Source organism: Trichechus manatus, unplaced genomic scaffold, assembly GCF_000243295.1.
Source record: "Trichechus manatus latirostris isolate Lorelei unplaced genomic scaffold, TriManLat1.0 scaffold00019, whole genome shotgun sequence".
Classification (NCBI taxonomy): domain Eukaryota; kingdom Metazoa; phylum Chordata; class Mammalia; order Sirenia; family Trichechidae; genus Trichechus; species Trichechus manatus.
This window is the reverse complement of record NW_004443955.1, coordinates 2,950,814-2,970,051: the sequence shown is the minus strand read 5'-3', so window position 1 is coordinate 2,970,051 and position 19,238 is coordinate 2,950,814. Positions and strand designations below refer to the sequence as shown.

Here is a 19,238-nt window from a genome sequence, read left to right as displayed (position 1 = left end):
AATTTCACTGACTCTATCTTCCACCATTTCAAACCTGCTCCTCAGCCCTTTTATGGCACTGACCATTTCTGAAATTTTGTTGTTTATCTTTTGGATTTCTAATTGTTGTTTTGTATGATTTCTAGTTGTGAATTTATTTTGGCATTTTGTTCCTGCATTATTTTCCTGAATTCTTCCATTTTTTTGTATGCCTTTTCCATGAATTTGTCTATTTTTTCCTCATTTTTGTCTGCTTTTTCTTCAACTCTTTGATAGCTCTGAATATTAGATTTGAATTCCCTATCAGGTTGTTCTAGTGCCTTTTCTTCTACTGGAAGGTCATCTGGTGTTTTATGTTGGACGCCGACTAGAACCACCATCCTGTCTTGTTTTTGTAAATGTTTTGATAGTGTCTGCTGTCTTCAGGGCATTCGGTAGCTATTTTCCTCATTTACTGATTGTAGATTTGTTTGTTTCATCCTGCGTTTTTATTTTATTTGGCTATGTCTGAGCAGGCGGGCTGTGTGTTCTTTCTTATTTGCTCGTCTGTGGGCATGATACTTTTCGCCTCCTTCTCCAATTGGCAGGGCCAGTTACTCATATATGGTACAACAGGGCAGGTCTAGCTGAAGAGGAGTTGCTGGGATGGTTAGTTTGTGGCATGTACTAGGACCAACAGGGTGGGCCAGGAATCAGTGCAGGGCAGGTTCTGATAGGCAATGCCTGTGCTGCTTGGGGGTGTAATGGTCAGTGAACAGTGCAGGTAGGCAGGATGAAGGGGGGAGATTTTGATGTGTGGAGCTAAGATGGGTATGGGAAAGAGGAGAGAGAGGAGAGAGGAACAGGAGCCAAAAACATACAAACAAACAAAAAAGAGTGCTAAGGGAGCTTGCCGTTGGAGTGGAGAGATGGGAGACTGGGAAATGGAGAAAAAAAAAGGGGAAGAAGAAGCAAAAAAAGGAAAGAAAAAATGAATAAAAATTAGAAAGAAAAAAGAAAAGAAAAGCCCTCAGGGATCCCACCAGTGCAGCTGTGAGGTCTGGGGAAGTTGCTCCCAGGCCGTGAAGTACAGCCTGGCTATAAGGGGTAGAGGTGTCACTCAACTCCAGGTATTCAGGAAACAGGAAGAGAAGGTAAATATAGAGAGATGAGAAACTGAGTAATGAAGAAAGACAGAAAGGGAAAAAGAGAGAAAAGAAAACGAAACAAATAGAAAAAGAAACAAGAAAAAAGAAATGCCCTCAGGGATCCCTGTACACGTGCATCTGGGCAAACTGAAAGGGTAGGTCCCAAGCTGCATGGTACTGTCTGGCTAGAACAGGCTCCCAATTCGATAAAAGAAAAATAAAACAAACAAACAATTCAAAACAAATGGAAAAAAGCCCAGGGATCCCACCAGCATGGCAGCACGGGCCGGGAAGAAGTTTCATATGCGAGCGGCAATTCACAACCCTTCAGGAAGACGCAAAGATGGCATGTGGAGCCAGGTGTTTGAGAGAAAGGAGGGGGAGATGGTGAGAGGTATGGTAGAAGTCAAAAGAAGCAGAAAAAAGCAACACCAGTAGCCAACAAATGGCACTCAGGGAGCCGGCCAGTGCAGGTGGGTGGAATCCAAGCAGCAATGCATTGAAGCTGGTGCTTCCCGGCTAAGAGACTGTGGCTGCAGGAAGCAGAGAAGGCCAAGTAGGGGTGAAGAAGGGTGGGGGGTGGGAAAGTATATATCACTGGTTACCAGTTGTTCTGTCTCCTGCTGGAAGCTCCATGGAGCTGCTTTCCCATACTCCTTGTTCACCGATCTCCGATAGGAGTCCAAGATGGTGGATCCATGCTGAGTTAGCTGATAGGGGACCTCTGCATATATCTCTCCTCACTCTCTGTTCCTTGTCAGTTTCTTATTCCATTTGGTGCTTGGCTGAGTTCTTTATCTCTTTATTTGATGCTTAGGGTTTCAGGATTACTATTTTCTCTGTTTGGCTTGGTTTTTCAGATCTTTGCTGTGGAGGGATGGCGTGGTCCTTCTTTGTATAGCTCCATGTTGCCCGGAAGTGCAATACATCTTTTGATTCCTTGACTGCTGCTTCCATGGGTGTTGATTGTGGATCCAAGTAAAATGAAATTCTTGACAACTTCAGTCTTTTCTCCGTTTATCCTGATGTTGCTTATTGGTCCAGTTCTCAGGATTTTTGTTTTCTTTATGTTAAGGTGTAGTACATACTGAAGGCTGTGGTCTTTGATCTTCATCAGTAAGTGCTTCAAGTCCCCTTCCCTTTCAGCAGGCAAGGTTGTGTCAAAGAAGAAGGGTCAGTATTTAGAAAGTATGGTCTTAGTGATCGAAACAATGCTGGAGATCACATGATAGAATTTTGCAAGACCAATGACTTATTCATTGCAAATACCTTTTTTTAACATGAATGACGACTATACACGAGGACTTCACCAGATGGAATACACAGGAATCACAATGACTACATCTGTGGAAAGAGATGATGGAAAAGCTCAATATCATCAGTCAGAACAAGGCCAGGGGCCAACTGCGGAACAGACCATCAATTGCTCATGTGCAAGATCAAGTTGAAGCTGAAGAAAATTAGAACAAGTCCACAAGAGCCAAAGTATGACCTTATGTATATCCTGCCTGAATTTAGAGACAATATCAAGAATAGATTTGATGCATTGAAGACTAATGACCAAAGACCAGATGAGTTGTGGAATGACATCAAAGACATCAGACTTGAAAAAAGCAAGAGGTCATTAAAAAGACAGGAAAGAAAGAAAAGACCAAAATGGATGTCAGGAGAGACTCTGAAACTTGCTCTTGAAAGTCAAGTAGCTAAAGTGAACAGAAGAAATGAAGAAGTAAAAGAGCTGAACAGAAGAATTCAAAGGGCAGCTGGAGAAGACAAAGTAAAGTATTATATTATAATGACATGTGCAAAGACCTGGAGTTCGAAAACCAGAAGGGAAGAACATGGTCAGCATTTCTCAAGCTGAAAGAACTAAAGAAAAAAATTCAGGCCTTCAGTTGCAGTAGTGAAGGATTCTATGGACAAAATACTGAATGACGTAGATAGCATCAAAAGAAGATGGAAGGAATACATAGTTACTGTACCAAAAAGAATTGATCGATGTTCAGTCTTTTCAGGAGGTAGCATATGATCAAGAACAGATGGTACCAAGGGAGAAGTCCAAGCTGCACTGAAGACATTGGCAAAAAACAAGGCTCCAGGAAGTGACAGAATATCAATCGAGATGTTTCAATAAATGATGCAGCACTGGAATGCTCACTAGTCTATGTCAAGAAATTTGGAAGACAACTACCAGGCCACCTGACTGGAAGAGATCCATATTTATGCCTATTCCAAAGAAAGGTGATCCATCAGAATGTGGAAATTATCAAACAATATCATTAATATCACACACAAGTAAAATTTTGCTGAAGATTATTCAAAAGCGGTTGTAGCAGTACATTGACAGGAAACTGCCAGAAATTCAAGCTGGATTCAGAAGAGTACGTGGAACAAGGGATATCATTGCTAATGTCAGATGGATCCTGACTGAAAGCATAGGATACCAGAAAGATGTTTACCTGTTTTGACTATGCAAAAGTATTTGACTGTGTGGATCAAAATAAATTATGGATAACATTTTAAGAACGGTGGGAACTGCAGAACACTTACTTGTGCTCATGTGGGACGTGTACATAGATCAAGGGGAAGTAGTTTGAACAGAACAAGGGGATACTGCGTGGTTTAACGTCAGGAAAGGCATGCATCAGGGTTGTATCCTTTGACCATACTTATTCAGTCTGTATGCTAAGAAAATAATCTGAGAAGCTGGACTATATGAAGAAGAATGGGGCGTCAGGATTGCAGGAAAACTCATTAACAACCTGCATTATGCAGATGACATGATAATACTAACTTCATAAAATGATTTGGGAAGTGCTCCTTCCTTGTCAATTTTCTGGAAAATATTGTGTAGAATTGGTTTTAATTCTTCTTGAAACATTTGGTGGAATCCTCTAGTGAAGTCATCTGGCCCTAAAGATTTCTTTTTTCAGGGGAGATTTTAAATTATGAATTCTTTAATATTTATAGGGCTGTTTAAATTATCTATTTCATGTTGGGTGAGTTGTAATGCTTTGGGTTTTGGAGGAATTGGTCTGTTTCAACTAAGTCGTCAAATGTATGTGTATAGAGTTGTTCATTTTTGAGGTCTGTAGAATCTGTAGTGATATCCCATGCTTAATTCCTGATACTGGCACTTTGTGTCTGCTCTCCTCTTTTGTCAATCTTGCTAAAGGTTTGTTAGCTTTATTGATCTTTTCGAAGAGCCAGCTATTCATTTTATTGATTTTCTGTATTGTTTTTTTTTCTGTTTCATTGATCTCTGCTTTTGTCTATTTTATTGCATTACTTCTACTTGCTCTGGGTTTAGTTTGCTCTTCTTTTTCTAGGTTTTTGAGGTGAGAGCTTAGATTATTGGTTTGGACTTTTTCTCTTTGCTAGTATTCGCATTTAGTGCTATAAATTCCCCTCTAGCAATGTTTTAGCTATGTCCCTCTATTTTAATATGGTGTATTTTTCCTTTCATTCAACTCACTGTTTTTATTTTTCTTGAGTCTTACCCTTTGATCCATGGATTGTTCAGAACTCTGTTGTTAATTTTCAAATATTTGGAGATTTTTCTATTAATCTTGTTATTGATGTCCAGCTTAATTCCATTGTAGTCAGGAAACATCCTGTACATGATTTCAATTATTTTACCTTTGTTGAGATTTGTTTTAGGGCCCAGAATATGGTCTAGTTTTAGTATTTTTCTATGAACACTTGAAAAGTATGTATATTTTCAGCTGCTAGATGGAGTGGTCTAAAAATGTTGATTAGATCCCATTGCTTGATAGTGTTGTTGAGTTCTTTTATATTCTTGCAGATTTTTATCTAATTGTTCTATCAACTATTGAGAGACTGGTGTTGAAGTTTCCAGATGTAATTGTGGATTTGTCTATTTCTCTTTTCAATTCTATCATTTTTTGTTTCACATATTTTTTAACTCTGTTATTTGGTAAATACACATTTAGGGTTGTCATATGTTCTTGGTTGATTGACCCTTTTATCGATATATAATATCTCTTTCTCTGGTAGTTTTTTCTGCTTTGAAGTCTGTTTTATCTGATATCAATACAGCTGCTCCTGATTTCTTTTGATTACTGTTTCAGTGATATATATTTTTCCATATTTTTACTTTGAATATCTATATTATTATTCTTAAATTGAGTTTCTTTTTGATAACATATGTTTTTATTCACATTCTAAATATTTGTACTTTATTTGGAGTGTTTATATTTACATTTATTATAATTATTGATATATTAAGGCTTAAATCTGAAATTTTATTTTTTGTTTTCTGTTTTTTCTATTTTTCACTTCCTTGTTTTCTTTTTTCTTGCCTTCCTGTGGGTTACTTGAACATTTTTTTATAATTCCATTTTTATTTATTTATAGTATTTTTGCGTGTACCTCTTTGCTTAGCTTCTTTTAGTGGTTGCTCTAGGTATTACTTTACAAATACATAGTTTATCAGAGTCTGCTGGCATCATCATTTCACCAGTTCAAGTGAAAAGTAAAAATTTTATTTCTCTTTATGTCTCTTTACCCTACGCTAATTATAATTGTCTTAAATATTTCTTCTATGTACCATGAGAACCATATCAGAGAATTATAATTTTTGCTTGAACTATCAAACTTAATTTAGAAAACCCAAGAGAAGTAAATTCTCTTGCAATCATCCATATTTTAATTACCACTTAGACTTTTTTGCTTCATGGTATTACAAGATTGCTTCTTTTAATTAAAGTTACCTTTGTGTTTAATGAACATCCTTTTGCTATTCTTTTAGAGTAGGTCTGCAGACAACAAATTCTTAGTTTTTCTTCATAAGAGAATGTACTGATTTCCCCGTCATTCCTGAAGGATATTTTCATTGAATATAGGGTTCTTGGTTGACAGTTCTTTTCTTTTAGCACTTGAAAAATGTTGTGCCTACTTCCTTCTTGCCACAATATTTTCTAGTAAGAAATCTGCTGCCATTCACCTTGTCTCCCCTGCCCCCATAGGTAAGATGTTATTTCTGTTTTCTTGCTTTCAGTATTTTTTCTTTGTTTTTTGTTTTCAGAAGTTTGACTGTAATATGTCTTGCCATGGATATCCTTGGGTTTATCCTGTTTGGCGTTTACTTAGCTTCTTGAATCTGTAGATTTATTTTTATTTTATTTTATTTTTTTCCAGTGTGGGAAGTTTGATCCATTACTTGTTTAGTACTTTTCTGCCCCATTCTCTTTCTCTTCTCCTTTCCTGAATCCAGTGACATGTTAGATCTTTTGTTATAATTACACAGCTCCCCAAGGCTCTTTTCATTTTCTTTCTTTTTTCAGCCTGTTTTCTCTCTGTTTTTAAGATTGGGCAATTTCTATTGTTCTATGTTCAAGTTCACTTCTTTTTTCTTCTGTTGCTCCATCCTGCTGTTCAACCCATCCATTGATATTTTTAAAATTTTTGTTATTGTATTTTTCAGTTCTAAAACTTCCTTTTGATTCTTCTTTATCTCTTCTATTTCTTTGCGTAGACATTTTATTTATTTATTTTTTCATTTGTTTCAAGCACGTTTGCAACTGGTTGTTGTAGCGTCTTATGATGTCTGCTTCAAAAATTTTGGTCAGATAATTCTAATATCTCTGTCATCTCAGTTTTGGCATTTATTGGCTTGCTTTCATTCAGTTTGATCTTGCTGTTTCTTGGAATGACAAATGATTTTCAGTTGACACCTTGTCATTTTGTGTATTATGTTATGAGACTCTGGATTGTATTTAAATGATGTATTTTAAAGGATGTTTTCTGACACTGCTCTGGCTGATAAAGTTTGTCACAGCCTGATTACTTCCAGGTTAGGGTAGGAAGCCATGTTCCCCACTCAGCCTCTGTTGACACAGAAAGGATGCCAGGGGCTACTAATTACTGCTCTGTGGGGGTAGGAGTTAAGTCCATCTAGTAAATGTTTTATTTAATATGTTACGTTTTTCAGTTCTAAATACTTTATTTGATACTTTAAGTTTTTGTTTCTCTACTAAAATTTCCTATTTTTTTTTATTACAAGCGTATTTTCCTCACATCTTAAGCATAGTTATAATAGCTGCATTAATATTCTCACCTGTTAATCCCAGCACCTGGATCTTCTTGGAGAAGTCCACATATTGTATTTTCTCTTGAGTTTGGGTCATGCTTTCCTGTTTCTTTTACATTTAATAATTTTAAATTGTGTCCTGCATACTTCATTGTTATATTGCAGACACTCTGGATTCTGTTAAATTTCTTTAAAGAGTATTAATTTTTAAAAATTGCTTTACCCGTTGCTATTGAATCAATTGCAACTCATAGCAACCCTATAGGACAGAGTAGAACTGCCCATCGGGTTTCCATGGAGTGGCTGGTGGATTTGAACTGCTGACCTTTTGATTTGCAGCCTGAGTTCTTAATGACTGCACCACCAAGTATCCAAAAATTATTACTGTTAATTTGGATGAGCTCAAATTCCAGACTCTGTCTTCCCTGTGGTGGGTAGCTGAAGTCTCTGTTAAGAGTATGCTCTGTGCTTGCATACTCAGCAGTCAGAGATTTGGATAGAGATTATATACCTCTCTATATATCAAATTTGGGACTCCTTATCTGTATATCTTTCTTTACTAGGATGTTTCTCCTCACTTTCCAACTTCTTTCATCCCTCCAAACTCTTTCTTCTGGTTCTTCCATCCAGTGAGACTGTGGGTTTTTGCCAGAGTTTCAGCTGCCTCATAGCACCCAGTCACCAATTTTCAGGGAATAGCCACTCCCTCCTCCTAATATCAACACTTCTGTTTCTTCCAGTGCTTGGTTGATATCCAGTGCCTTCAGGTCATTATTTTTTTATTGTCTACAGAGTTAATAGTTGTTATGTAAGAGCAGCCACTCTGCCATTATTGGAAGTAGAACCTCTTTTGAGTCCAAGAGTTTCCTTTTAAATTGCTTCTGTCATTCGAAAGAGTTTTTAGGAATTAAGAGAGATGAATATCAGTAATGGGCCAAAAATAGATTATAGAGAAATAATTCATTCATTTCAAACTATGATATCCATATGCCATGGAGGGATAAAGAGGTACGTTTATTTGGGGGAGGCAGTATAGTGGAAAGCGACTTTCCTCAGGCATTTATTTAATCATTTACTGCCATGGGGTGGCTATGGACATCAGTACTTGAGACAGTACTTCAAAAACTCCCTAATACATTTTATTTGGTAACCACTGATTTGTATCCCCAGAGGAAAATGAGTTGTATAACTTAAAATTATGTCACTCTTTGTGTATGAAAATACTGCCTTTAATTTAATCAAAGGCAAAACATGTAAAAGTCAAAATTATTATTTTTTGATGGTTCATTAAATAAACTCAAGAGAATGTGATCTCCAGATTCAATAGCACTAGTGTGAAAGGTAGGCTGCACAAAAGCTGATAAAGTAAAACAAGGAAAATACCTTATCTGTATGTGCCTTTCTAGTCCTTCATTAACAACCAACAAGCTACAAGATAGTAAAATCATCTATCACGTTCAAAGATAAATACGCATCTAATAAGGGCTCTTCACTTTCTGTATAGTCAAACAAAATAAGATCACCTTGCACATTTTATTTATAAAATTCTTGAACACAGTAGAGTCCACAATCAGTATAAACATTTCTTCAATTCAGAAGAGATTTTGAACTCTCATGCCAATTTTCCTTTTATCTGACTGATATTTTTAAGATTAATTTGTTTCAGATGTGAGGGTTATTTATATTTTCCATTAATATCATTGCTGTGATATAGAAAATAAAAAAAAATGTGTTAGAGGGACTGTATTCATCTATTATGTTTGTGTACAATTGACCAATAAGTAGAAAATGCAAGATTTCATCTTTCCTCAGCTTACATTGTTTCTGCTCAGGGCATAATTTTAAGAGGAGAAATGCTGTTCAATTAAGTGTTTTTCTTGTCTTTCTTCTTTTGAATTTACTAAAAATAGATGCTTGGTCATCTTGTTCACTTATGCTACTGGCATCTGAGCATGCTGAGGCTAAATGTGATAGTATAATGAGTTTCAAATTACCCAATTCAAGAGTTCTCTGCTAATAGGAGAAAAAGACATACCAATATGTGTCATTATTCTAATTGCCCAAATACACCAGCCTTTCTACTGCAGAACCAAATTAACAGACATCTCTGTTTCTGTTCTTGCAGATTGAGACTTGCTCTGCTCTCAAATATTCACACAAATGTGGAAATCAACCCTAGCTTAGAGAGGGATGTTTCCATAAGGAAATTCTTTAAAATAATGGTATGGCTTCGTTTGGAAGTAAGTGCTTAAACAAATCAAGAGTATTTAGAAAAGGGGAAAATAGTCCCAACTGAATTATTTTTTGTTCATTTGTTTGTGAAATGACCCATTACGTATTAAATTAAGTCAAGAGACAGCATCTTGATTCATAAAAAATATACTACATTTGATGTGGAGGCTTCTTTGGTGGACATCCAGTGGGAGGACTTCAGGAAATCAGGGATAAATCTCACTGCATGAACTCTTAGTACCTTCAAACATTTAAGATCATGATCATGCTGTTGCATTTGTCATCCCTAGCACATAGTGAGTGTGGCTTCTTCCATGTGAGTGTGGATGATCTAGAAAGCAGGTTCCTGAGTGTCTGATTTGAATATGTTACGGTCTGCATGGTCTTAGAAACACACTGAAGTTCTGTGTGGTGTTTGCATCTAGATAGTTCTGACGGTCACTTTGATGCATTAGTTAAAGTTTAATACTATTTAAATAATATTCTTGGTGTGATTGGCATCCAGAACTCTGCTGGTGCAGTGAGGAACTCAAAAGCATAAACCAGACTCTCGTCGCAGGGAGCTGAGATGGACATATTTAGAGAAGCAGGCTCAATACTGCATGGAGTTAAAGATGCTGGTGCAGCTGGAATCTATTGTGGAGTTTACAGATGGGAAAGCTTATCATGGGATGAAGTAGTCATGCTTTGAACTGAACCTGGGAGGATTTTAATAAAAGATGGAATAACGAGAATAAGGGCAAAACACAAATAACCAGGGATCTATTACCAAAGCATTGAACCAAAAGAGGATCCTCACTTGGGGAAATGACAGGGCTGCATTACCACCAAATTAAGAAGGGTCTTGAATACTAGATGGAAATGCTGACATCATCATAAAAGTAGTAAGCAGAACTGTGGCTTTTACTGAGCAAGGGCCGGATATGCTGAAATCACTATTTACAGAAGACCAAGAGCCAGGCACTCCAGTGGGGCAGTTAGAGTGATGAGAGCTAGGTGAATAAAGGGTGAGAGATAACCCCATAGTTTTCACTCTAGGGGACTGAGAAAATACTATTTTCTGTGAGGAAATAAAGAGGAAGGAGCTTCTTGGCTGAAGGCGAAAGTGCTGATCAGTTTGCATGGGGTGGAAGAGTGTGTGGAGGGGTTTTCCCTGCACGTTCCTGGCCTCTTGCCCTGCCTCTCACTCTTCCCTACAAAGTGGAGGATCTGTTCCAGTGGGAGAGTGATGGCGGTCATAGCCCCTTGCCCTTCTTTGCTGACTAGGTCCTGTCAAACTCCACAAACAAGGTGGACATGGCCTCTTTGGACTCTCTTCCCCAGATCACTGGGGCAGCGACCTGGGTGATTTTACAAGGGAAAGGTGGCAGTGAGTGTATTAGAAAGCTGCTTGACTAGCAAATGCAGGTCCTGCAGTACATCAAAGAGCAGTTTTGCAGGTCACAGGCAGGCATGACGGCCCATTCTTCTCCTTCCACCTGAGTGCTGCACACTTCTCTCTCACTTGATTCTGGGCAAGGGAAGGGGCATGTCAGAACCCCAATGCTTTAATTTTTTTACCTGTTGAATATAAAGCCATGCTGTTGGGTGTTCTGTAAGCCATTGGAGATAATGCATCTATATGCATGTGTATTTTACAGTGTTGACTCAGCTTTACATCTCAGGAAAATGAGGCTCAGGGATGTCGAGTGGCCTACAGAAAGTCACACAGGTAGTGTGTGGTCTTCTTATCTAATTACCCTGTTGGTTCCCGTACATGGTTTTAGACGAATTCCCCAGAGAGGGCAAGGCTAGGGACACGGGCTTCAGAGAACTCAATCCTGTATGTTTTCAAATCTCCAAAATTCCAATTATTGGTTACATTCTAATCTGTATTTCTCTGGACTCCATAGGAATTAATGCACACGGTAAAAAATATTTCCTGACTGACTATTGGCAGTTCGCAGGGTCAGATAAGCATCACCAGCTGTCCTCACAATTGGGTCAGCTTTTTAGCAACAAAACAAAGTGAACTGGAATATAATCCTTTTACAAGATTGGATTGAATGCCAAGCAAAAAATCCTTCCTTGCACATGATGATGTTTATTACAGCTACTATTTAGTCTATGCTCAATGCTTGGCGTCAGTTCCTACTCACTGTCCTCACAGTGACCGTAGGAGATGGTTGCTATTTTCCCCTATCTGCACAAGGGAAATTAGGCCCAGAACATAAGAGTTGTCCAGGGTCACCTAGATAGTGAACATTAGAACCTTGCCACCTTTGTCTTTTGTGTTCCGTCAAAACTTACCAATTCTGGAAGGCCTTGTAAGTCAGGCAGTTGTAGACATATCACCACTCCTATTCTGGGTTTGCAGCTCGAGAAGGGGTCAGTCAAGGAGCCATGCAGAAAGCAGTGATAAGTTCCAGAGCTCGGTGTGAGTGACAGCCTTTCAAGCCTCCTCGCCTGTGTCTGCTGATGCATGGTCAGGGAACTGCCAACGGCAAGGGTTACCTGTCCAGGCCTCTGCATCACCGCAGATGACAGCACCCATGCCTGATGGCCACACTGCCATCATCCCCGGCTGTGAGAGCAAACACGGCACCGCTGGCACAGGGAGAGTGATTCAGTGCTGCCAAGCACCTGAGCTAACACAGACGTCAGTGGTCATTTATTCCAGCATGTAATGTGATGAAGAGAGAAAATGCCGGGACATGTGGAGACCACACACCTTCTCTTTGTCGATGTTACCAGTGCTGTTAATGCTATCAGTGGTAGTGGGTCCTTCAGTACTTCAAGCAAGATCATATAAATTATTACCATGTATTGCAGGCAACATTCATATTTCACTTTGTGATGTCAAATAACGTTTATCTACTTAAAATTATTACTTCATTGGATCCTTACAGTGAGATAAGCTTTGCTCTCCCCTATGCGTGGAAGGCTTTGTAAGTCAGGCAGTTGTAGACATATCATCACTCCTATTCTGGGTTTGCAGCTGTAGAAGGGGACAGTCAAGGAGCCATGCAGAAAGCAGTGATAAGTTCCAGAGCTCAGTGTGAGTGACAGGAAAAGTAGGCCTGCAGGACTCGTGTGCCTGTCCATGTTCAGCAAGCTGGTGGTGCCATGGCCAGCTACTTCTAGACCATAGAGCCCTGTGTCCTCCCCTGGAACACACAGGTGTCTGCACTAGTCAATGTGCCTGTCAACCGCAGGGCCACGGAGAAGCCTCAGAATTGGGATGCTGCCCTGAGCCCAGCAAGGAGAGCCATGCCCAGTCACTGCAGTCAATGGAGCAGAGGGGCAGAGCAGGGTGGACAGTGCCCCAATAGCTTATATCAAACCCTGCACCTCTGCCACCCTGGAACTACCTCCTGCAACTCTGAGCCCCACTCTGTGTCCCTCCAGACCTTAGGAGGAGGCACCTGTACCCCCAACTTCTGCCACTCTCCAGAACACCCTGACTGTCCAGGAAGTTCCCCCTTCCCTGCACCACAGCTGCTTTTGCCCCTTATTCTTCCTCCCTGAGCAGACGGAACACCATGGAGGGTGCCCTCCTGTGCTCTGCATTCTCTGTGCACGTCTGTGTGCACGATTCTTCCTGACTGTGGAGGACATCGCACTGCCCTTGTCTTAGTCATCTAGTGCTGCTGTAACAGAAATACCACAACTGGATGGCTTTAACAAAGAGAAATTTATTTCCTCCCAGTAAACTAGGCTCAAAGTCCAAATTCAGGGCATCAGCTCCAGGGGAAGGCTTTCTCTCTCTGTTGGCCTTCTCATCAATGTTCCACCGGACTAGGAGCTTCTCTGCGCAGGGACCCCAGGCCCAAAGGATGCGCTCTGCTCCCGGCACTGCTTTCTTGGTGGTATGAGGTCCCCCTGTCCCTCTTCTCACTTCTCTCTTTTATATCTCAAGAGATTGCCTCAGGACACAATCCATTCTTGTAGATTGAGTCCTGCCTCACTAACATAGCTGCCACCCATCCTCCCTCATTAACATCATAGAGGCAGGATTTACAAGGTATAGGTAGATCACACTATACCAGAAATCATGACCCAGCCAAACTGATACGCACATTTTTGGGGGGACATAATTCAATCCATGACATTCCACCCTTTGGCCCCCCAAAAATCACATCCTCCCAACATGCAAAACATATTCACCCCATCATATCATAGCAAAAGTCTTAACTCCATGTCCAAAATCCAAAAATTCTTCTTCATCTGTGAAATCTAGAATACAAATTATCTGCTTCCAAAGTTGCAATGGCTGCAGGCACAAGCTAGACGTTTCCATTACAAATGGGAGAAACTAGAGGAAAAGAAGGGATAACAGGCACCAAGCAAGTCAACAGAACACATTACATTAACCCCCAAGGCTTTGAAAATAATCCTCTGTTCTCCGAAACAATTTACACAATGGCCCGGCCCTCCAGACTCTAGGTATTGGCCACAGTCTCCAGATACTGAGTGGAGGCCCAGCCAAATCGATACACACATTTTTTGGGGGACATAATTCAATCCATGATAGCCCTGAAGATCAGCTGCCCTAAATCTGAGCTTCTTCTTGAGCTTCACAACTTTCTCACTCCTTCCAAAGCCTGTGGGGAGTGGGGTCTTCTTCCCATCAGGGCCAGACTCACAGCTCCCCTGTGGGTTGGGAAACGGTGATGGGGAGGGGGGAGTGTTAATGCAGCATCTACACCCAGTCCCTTTTACCTAGTGTGAGGCAGGTGACTGGGGGAGGAAATGCAGAACAGGTGCAAAGGCGACAGGACAGCCCTGGCCGGCCCAGCAGGAAGCAGGGCCTTCCTCCCACGAGAAGATGCCACCTCACTGCCATCTCCTGTACACATCACACATCCTGGCCAGGATTCATGGCTGCTCCAACCTGTCTTTGTGCCTTTGTGCTGCAGACTCAGGGTCCTGTAAAATTTACACAGTAGGAAGCAGATGGAGATCTCATTGTCCTTTATGTGGAACTCTGGCAGTGGTGCACAGTGATGCCCGGGACCAGAGATTTAGAGTGCAGCACACCAACGGGGATGGCAACACCGCTCCCCCACCTCCATCACCACAGGCAGCTAGCTCGTCGCTCCAGTATAGAAGGTAATCCAGAACAGAATGCACATACATCTGACACGCTCCAGTGTTGTCCCTGTGAAAACGCACTTCTAAGTTACCTGAAACAGATGCCACGCTGCTAAAAAAGACAACTAGAATACTACTCAACTTGTAACTGCAGTATGAACTGTTCGTCCGTGATACTTTACCCATTGCTGTAATGGGGTGTACTGTATTTACCTGTATTTAATATGTTACTAATTATTACCTCTATTTAATATGTTAATACTTATAGATAAATATTTGAATCATGTCACTCATTTTCATGGTTCTCATTTCACACTCGTGCAGCCTCCACTCACAGATCGAACACACTGTTTATTGCCGGGGAGTGTTTAGTATCACATGTCTGAGGTGAAATCTGCAAAAATGTACAAAACTATTATGCAGAAAATTGTACAACTGTGACAAAAGATATTTCAATATAGAAAACTTCAGTCAACGGGAGACATAGCATCTCCATGATTAAAAACACTCAGTATCACAAGATAGCCTGTCTCCCCAAATTAGCACATAGATTCAATCTAGTTACAATACAAATCCCACCAGGGTTTCTCGTGAGTCCTGACATGCTGATCCTGGCACATGTATGGATGAGCAGAGGGCTGAGAACAGCCAAGACCCTCCTGAAGAGCAACGATTCTTACAGGTTCAGAGATCTTAGAAAGTCTGCACATAGAGACAGGGCACTGAAGCAGCAGTAGAAAGATGGAGCAGAGCAGGGAGCCGGGGGGAAAGACCCCAGGCCCATATGGAGCCGTGCATGTTAGTGGGATGGGAGAGGCAGTTCATCATCGCAATGGAACCACGGAAACACTGCATGCGCGCTACTATATGGGAGACTTACATATACAAATGTTTATGGAAGGCAGTGCCAGGTGACTTAGGCCATAAATGTGAAGGGCAACACGCTAAAGCTTTTATGATAAACGTAATATTTCATGACCCCTCGGGATAGGGGAGGAGTTTTGAAATAAGATGCAGAGTAAGTAAACTGTAAATTAAAAGTGTAATAAATTTTACTTAATTAAAATTAATGTTAATTTAAAAAAATGAACCAAGTGAAAGAGCCGCAGACTTGAAGAAGGTATTTGCAACACAGATAACAAAGTATGTGTACAGAATACATGAATCAAATGAGCAAAAAGAAACCGGCAAAGCCAAACAATATACTGTTTAGTGACCCCTTCCTAAAGATAACTACAAAGCAAACAATGTAGTATTTAACACTAAAAAATTCCAAATAATACCTTGGGAAAGGGAGGAAGGTAAGCATTTGGTGAGGGTCACACAGAGGGCTTTGCAGATTCTGGCATTTTTCTCTATGTGAAGCTCAATGTTTGGTACTTACATACTTGTTTTATTATTTTTAAAACTGTTATGAATATCCTTTTGTACAAAGAAACAAAAATCAGGGTAGTGATGTGCTTAACAAGGAAACTTCCACACTTTTTAGCAGAAACCTGCAACATTCTAGAGGCCGTTTTTCTGGCTTCTACCTATCCAGACCCCCGATACAAGCACATGACTTCTGCCTATCCTGACTTCTGATATGACAAGTTGCCTTTGAATTGACTCTGACTCATGGCCACTCCATGTGTTTCAGAGTAGAACTGTGCTCCCTGGGGTTATCAATGGCCGATTTTTCGAAAGTAGATCATCAGGCCTTTCTTCTGAGGCACCTGTGAGTGGACTCGAACTTCCAACCTTTCAGTTAGCTGCCAAGCGCGTTAACCATTTGCACTACCCAGGGACTCCTGACCTCTCATATAAGCACGTGGTTTTGCCTGTTCACAGTGGGGTATTCCAGCCTCTTCTGGTGGAGAGTTGGTGGAGGGGTTCCCATGTAAGCAGATACATTCAGGTACACTCCCTGGGAGCAGATCTCTGGGTCATCTCCCACCTCTGGGGCCAGTCCAGGTTCTCCCCTGGGATGGCATGCAGTTCTGTCCACCCTGGAGTTCAGGCTGTGTCCTATACCCTTGTTGTGAAGGCATCAGAGTGCCAGGCGTAGGCGTCTGTGCAGAGTCATGGTCAGACTGTGGAGGTGACTGTTGGCCTCTGTGCGAATGTAAGTGGTCAGGACCAACTGAAGAGACAAATGTGTTTACTCCTTACAGCCACCTGGGCTTTGACCCACCACTGCTATAGAACTGTGCTTGCCAGAGCTCTAGTAACCCCTTGCTGCTAAGCCGTGGTCATCACTCAGCCACCATCTGAGGTGTCTGCAGCCCCTGATGCTTGGCCCCCAGGACAGCACATCCCCATGTCCCCCCACTGCTGCAGCTACCTCTGAGTTGCATTGCCGTCTCCTCATCTTCTTGAACTCTAAACCCTGACAGGGTGCCCTGGATGGCAGTGCTCCCCCCGCCACTCCCCCACACCAGCATTCAGGCCAGGTGGTCTCCTCAGCCATGCTTAGTCCATCCACCAGATAGTGTCAGCTCCAGACTCGATCACACACGTGGTGTAAGCCCTAATGTCCAGCACCTCAACTGCTTGTCGCTCACCAGAAACCTGCTCCCCCATAATCTTCGCCACCTAGGTGGCCGCCTGACTGTGCCCTTCCCCTCACAGCTCACATCCAGCTTCTCGGGGCTTCTGACAAGTATGTCCATCAGACACATCGGGCATGTCCTCTCTTCTCCATTGCTGCCGCAGCCACCACCTCGTGCTCCCCTGGAGTTTTTTAATGCTGCCCTGAGCAGCCTCCTGCTTCTGCCCCTCTCTCTGCCTGCCTTCCCTGCTCCCATCAGACCAGGATGATCCCATTACAGTGTAAATTAGAGCATGCCACTTATTTGCTCATACCTCAGAATCTTCTGGCTCACTCAGAGGAAGTGTCAGAGGCCTTAACAATGGCTTCAAGGCCATGATGTGCCTGCTCTCCTCCTCTGCCCTGCCCACTGTCACTCTGTCCAGCCACACCCAGACACCTAGCTTTTCTTCAGACATTGTGAGTGCACACTCCCCTCCGAGCCTTTGCACCTGCTATTCCCTCTGCCTGGGATGCCCTTCCTCCTCAGATGGCTACATGCCATGTGCCATGCCCCCAGGCCACCTTCTAAATGAGCCCTTCTCAAACCACCCAGTTCACAACTGTGTCTTTTGGCCCCTCAGCTTGTATTCCTCCACAGCACTTACCACCACCTCACATATCACATAGTCTACGAGTGACATGTTGTCTCCCTCCTCTGGAGTGTAATTTCTTCAGCAGAAGACTTTCCTGTCTCCTTCTCCACCCCATCTACTTTAGTTTTCTCTTGCCATCATAACAACCACACACTTAGCAGCAGTTCTGTACATCAGAAATCCAGTAGGTTCTCCTGGTCTGCTTCTCTGCTCTGGGTCCCATGATGCCGAAATCAAGGTGTTAGCAGGGGAGTTCCTTCCTGGGGCTTTGGGGGTGGGCTGGCCTCCAGGCTCACCCCATTGGCAGACTCCAGCTCCACGTGGCTGAGAACTGAGTTCCCCGTGTCCTTGCTGGCTGTGGCCGGGGGTTGTGCTTAGCTTCCAGAGTTCCCACACTGGTGATCCCCTAAGGCCATCTTCAAGCCAGCAGTGGCTGGCTGAGTAGTTTTCCTGTTAGAATCTCTCTGACCTGAGTCTCTACCCGACTCCAGTGGGAGACATTCTGTTTTTAAGGACTCAAGTGATTAGATTGGGCTCACCTGATAACCTAGGATAATCCCTCCTCTTAAGGTCCATAACCTTAATTCCATTTGCAAAGGGCCTTTGCTATGTAAGGTAACATATCCACAGGTGTGACACCAGCGGGCCATGATTCTGTCTGCCTCCCCACTTCACCACCTAGGAAATGTTCCTCAAGACGGGGTCTTGGAAAGTGGAAAGTTTATAACAGCAAGTATGACCAGGCACTGAGTACTGTGCACATTTACGTAATTACGTGTTTTGTGTAAACCAGAGCAACAACCCTAAGAAGTAGATGCTGACATTACCCTACTTTACAGATGAAGAAACTGAGGCATAGAGCATAAGTAACTTGCCCAAGGCCACAGGGCTGGGAATTGACCTGGAGCATCTCTGCGTTTGTCCTCTCTGAACCAGAGGTCACATGCTGTCCCGGCAACATGATAGTTAGTGATGGTGCCACTCTGGAGGCAAGATAAGTGGCAGAAGTCTCTAGGCCCAGTGTGAGCTCACAAACCTGTAGAATGGCGAGGACTTGAACTGTGGTGGCGTCTAACCTATTCTGACCGCCCTACACATTTTTTAATGTTATTTAATGTTAACTTTTCAGACTTTAAAATCATGTCTCTTCTTTCTTTAAAAAGTACCTTCAGTTGTGCCAGACTAGGGATGACACAATGTTTCTTCTTTCTGCCGTCTGCCCCCACAGATGCATACCCTAATTCTGAAGTCATCTACGTGTGGACCAACGGCACTGCCAAGTCTGTGGTGGTGGCAGAAGATGGCTCTAGACTGAACCAGTACCACCTGATGGGGCAGACAGTGGGTACCGAGAACATCAGCACCAGCACAGGTGAGGGCACCGTGGGCAGGGGGCACGGGCGAGGGGCCCGGCGGGTGGGGGGCACGGGCGAGGGGCACAGGTGAGGGGCCTGGTGGACGGGGGTAGTGTTACAAGATAGCAGCAGAACACCACTGGAAACCAGTCTGGAGGGAGTGCCCACCCTGCCCCAGCACAAGGATTCTTGCCCAGCACCCTGTCCCTGGCAGCTAGGGCCCAGCACCCTCTCCGTGGCAGGTAGGGCCAAGCA

General features: G+C 42.3%; 1 protein-coding gene across 1 annotated transcript in view; it reads left to right on the top strand.

Moving 5' to 3' along the window:
* Window positions 1-19,238, top strand: part of GABRA5 (gamma-aminobutyric acid type A receptor subunit alpha5) — a 157,050-nt gene that overhangs the window by 85,504 nt on the left and 52,308 nt on the right. Inside the window, exon 8 of the mRNA XM_004372621.1 lies at window positions 18,857-19,000. Within this exon, the coding sequence (XP_004372678.1) occupies window positions 18,857-19,000 (144 nt within the window). The remainder of the gene's footprint in view (window positions 1-18,856; window positions 19,001-19,238) is intronic.